Genomic DNA, 3,336 nt, shown 5'->3' on the forward strand with positions numbered 1-3,336 from the left:
GGAGGCCCTCCGGCTCAGCCGCTGGGCCAGAGGCTGATGGAGGGGTTGGGGGGGACAGCCCATGTCTGGGCCGCAGTGTCAGTGCATCCGTGCGGGACACTTCCAAGAGGCTTCTAGCGGAGGCCTAGCGATGGAGGTCCAAAGGGCAGGAGTTAGCGGAGGAGGTCGCCCTGGAGGCGCTCCGTGGAGGGGGTGCGGGGAGTTTCGGAGCTGAGGGCACGGGGCGGGCGCGAATCCGGGGAGCGAGACTCAGGCCCAGTCTCCTCCCCAGCCACGCCCACCCACCTGCACTGGAAGTGTCTGAGGATGAAGGTGTTCGTCTGCTGCGCCTCCAGTGAGTATAACCGGCTCCCAGCCGCGCCCGCATCCTCAGCTCCCCGCTTTGGGGCTCCCCTCCGGCTTCCTGGGGGTGGGGGCGGAGGGCACAGGCGAGGGGAGGGGCTCGCTCCCCAGCTGTAGCGGAGGGAGGGACCCTGGCCCTGACGCTCCCCTCCTCTCTCCCACCCGCACCCCACCCCGCAGCATCGCACTCCGGGGAGAAGCCGGTCCCCACTCTCCCCCAGTTCACCATGGGCCCTAATGTGAAGATCAACGTGCTGGGTGAGTCTGCGCAGCGCCCTCTGGTGGCCACTGCTGAAGCCGCAGCCCCCTCCCCGGTGCCTGCTCACCTCGCATGCCTTCACTGACCGGGGACAGCGACCCTGCCTGGCCCTGGGTGGTCACGTCCCCAGCCCCACTGCTGCTGCCGCTGCCGCGTGCCCCGCCCGGGCTCGCCGCCCAGCCCTCACCAGTCCGTCTCTTCTTTCGTCCACAGAGGACTTTGAGGGCGAGAACCGCCAGGTGCCCAAGCTCGAGAAGAGCATCAGTGGGACCAGCCCCAAGCGGGAACACCTGCCGCTGGCCGTGGGCATCGCCTTCTTCCTCATGACGCTCTGGGCCTCCTAGCTCTGCCGCTCCCTGGGCAGGGAGAGATGGGGCGGGGCTGGGAAGGAGCAGGGCGCTTGGGGCCTCTTCAAGCCAAGCTGTGGGGCCTGGACCCCGTCTCCCATGGCTGGAAGTGGGGTCTGCACCATACACCTGTGCCTGCCCCCTTTTCCCTCTCTCTCCAGGCGGGCACTGTAGTAGACCAGGTGCAGGGACAGCCACAGGTCCCGGGTGGCCTGGTGATGTTTGGTACCAAATTGGGGGCCACAATGGGCAGTGCTCAGGACTCCCTGCCCACCGGTACTTTCCCTGCCCCCCTGGTATCCTCCCCCTCTGACCTCCCAGAGAGGCGAATGTGCCCAAGAGAGAGCATATCCAAGTCTGGGGGTACCCCTACTCTCCCCTCCAGGGCAGAGCATGGGGAGGGGACTAAATGGGTGAGGGGGTGGCACCGCCCACTGCCCCCTTCCCCTGTTTACAGCAATAAGCACGTCCTCCTCCCCCCACTCTCACCTCCAGGATTGTGGTTTGGATTGAATCCAAGTTTACAATTGACACCCTGGAGGGCAGGCCGTGGACTAGGGTGGCGAGGGGTGGGCATTGGGGTGCCGGGCAGGCATGTACAGACTCTATATCTCTATATATAATGTACAGACAGACAGACTCCCTCCCCCTCCTGACCTCCCTTGACTTCCCCTTGGAGAGCTTCAGACCCCTTCCCCACCAGGCTAGGCCCCCCCGGGGGACCCCCTGGCTCCTCTTTTGTCTTCCGTGAAGACAGGACCTATGCAACGCACAGACACTTTCGGAGACCTTGAGACAACGCCCCACCCCCACCCCGCCCGGAGCCAAACCTGACTCCCAGGACCCGTCCTGCCCACCCGACGTGGCCCCCCGTCCTCCTGGGCCTTATTTCAAGTGCTTTGGCTGTGACTTTGATACTCTGCTCTTAGTCTAAAAAAAATAAACCGGAGATAAAAATACCGGAGTGCGTGTGATTCCAAGGGCCATCCCTCTCCTGTCACCCTTCCCAAACCCCACAGGTCGCGGGGCGGGGGACCAGGGGCCACCCTCTGTGCCTTGTGCCCAGGCAGTAGCTCTGTGTGGAGCAGGGAACAAGGGCCTTCCGAGCTCAGCCCGAGTGAGTGTGGGCAAATCATTTAACTTCTCTGAGCCCCCATAACCAGCCCCTAGGTAAAATTGGGTCATCGCACATCTCTCCCAGGATTAACTTAAGGATTGAATGGCGACGGGAATATAAAGCCCAGCCTAGGTTGGTTTTCCCTCCCTCCCCATCTGTAATCAGAGGTGCTTTAGTGGAGGCTGTGGAATTCTGGGTGTATGTGGGCCTACACAGGGAGGGAGGAAACGTACCTACAAGGGACCTTCAAAACGCTAGTTGAAAAATGGGATTGCAAGGCAGTGGAATTTTCCCATGATTTTTTGGGAAATCCTCTTGTCTTTATTTTCACTCACCTCGCATGGACATTTAGTCTGCTCTTAAGTGGCACTGTCGGGTAATCCCTGTGCTAACTAACTGCAGGGCTGGTGGTTCAAACCTCCCAGCTACCCTGTGGGAGAACGCTGAGGCTCGCTATTTCTCTAAGCATTGACAGCCTCAGAAACCCGGATAGAGGTCACCATGAGTCAGAATGCACTTGATGACAATGGATTTGGGGGTTTCTTAGGTTCTTGGGCAAAAAGCTATGTACGTATTAGCAATTACCTGTGACTTTGTAGCCGGGGAAATCCTAGATGAGGAAGAAGCTTCAAACTACCCTCGAGGCTCATTGCGAATTTGAAGTTGCAGTCGTTAGACCTGCTTTATTTCTAATGTGTTACTAAAGAAGCACACATATCACTGTAACAAAAATTTAAAAATATTTTGATTATTGTTAATAAAAAATGATCTGGCTGCCTCCGACTTCACAAGGGGGAAAGAAGATCGAGACCCGCAGGCCAAGCTTGGCTGATTCCTACGCAGGGAAGGTCAGATATACCTCTGCTCTCCACCTCTTTTTCTCCAACCAATTCTGACACCAGCCATCGGCCAGAGCATTACAGACCACATTCATGATGACGAGGTTTATTAGGGAAGGGGTAGGTTAGGAATCAGGATCAGGAACAACTCGGGATACAGTTCTCCCATCAGATTATCTGTTCGCAGCCCTGCTCACTTGTAGGCTTTTCTCTGACCTCTGCTTTCCTGGTCCTCCTCCCAGCCTCTGCCTTCCTTGCTCAGGCAACTGTTACCAAGCTCTTTTACTTCGGCCAACACACCCTACTCTGCCGTGAAGCCTTGGCCAGAAGGTGTTCAGCTCTCTGGCTCCGGGGTCAGCAAGCCTAGTTCCGCCTGCAAGTGCCAGGAGGCACCCCACTCCACCAGGAAGCCACCTGCCCAAAGGCTCTGCA

The 3,336-nt window shown here is 58.5% G+C and overlaps 1 protein-coding gene across 1 annotated transcript in view; it reads left to right on the plus strand.

The window, feature by feature from the left end:
- The window catches only part of EFNA3 (ephrin A3), a 4,162-nt gene extending 2,273 nt beyond the window's left edge, over nt 1–1,889 (plus strand). Inside the window, exons 4-6 of the mRNA XM_045298351.1 lie at nt 272–334; nt 523–600; nt 815–1,889. Of these exons, the coding sequence (XP_045154286.1) occupies nt 272–334; nt 523–600; nt 815–945 (272 nt within the window). The 3' untranslated portion in view covers nt 946–1,889. The remainder of the gene's footprint in view (nt 1–271; nt 335–522; nt 601–814) is intronic.
- Nucleotides 1,890–3,336: the final 1,447 nt, after the last annotated feature.

Source organism: Echinops telfairi, unplaced genomic scaffold, assembly GCF_000313985.2.
Source record: "Echinops telfairi isolate 266 unplaced genomic scaffold, ASM31398v2 ScPeMD7_7425;HRSCAF=8463, whole genome shotgun sequence".
NCBI lineage: Eukaryota > Metazoa > Chordata > Mammalia > Afrosoricida > Tenrecidae > Echinops > Echinops telfairi.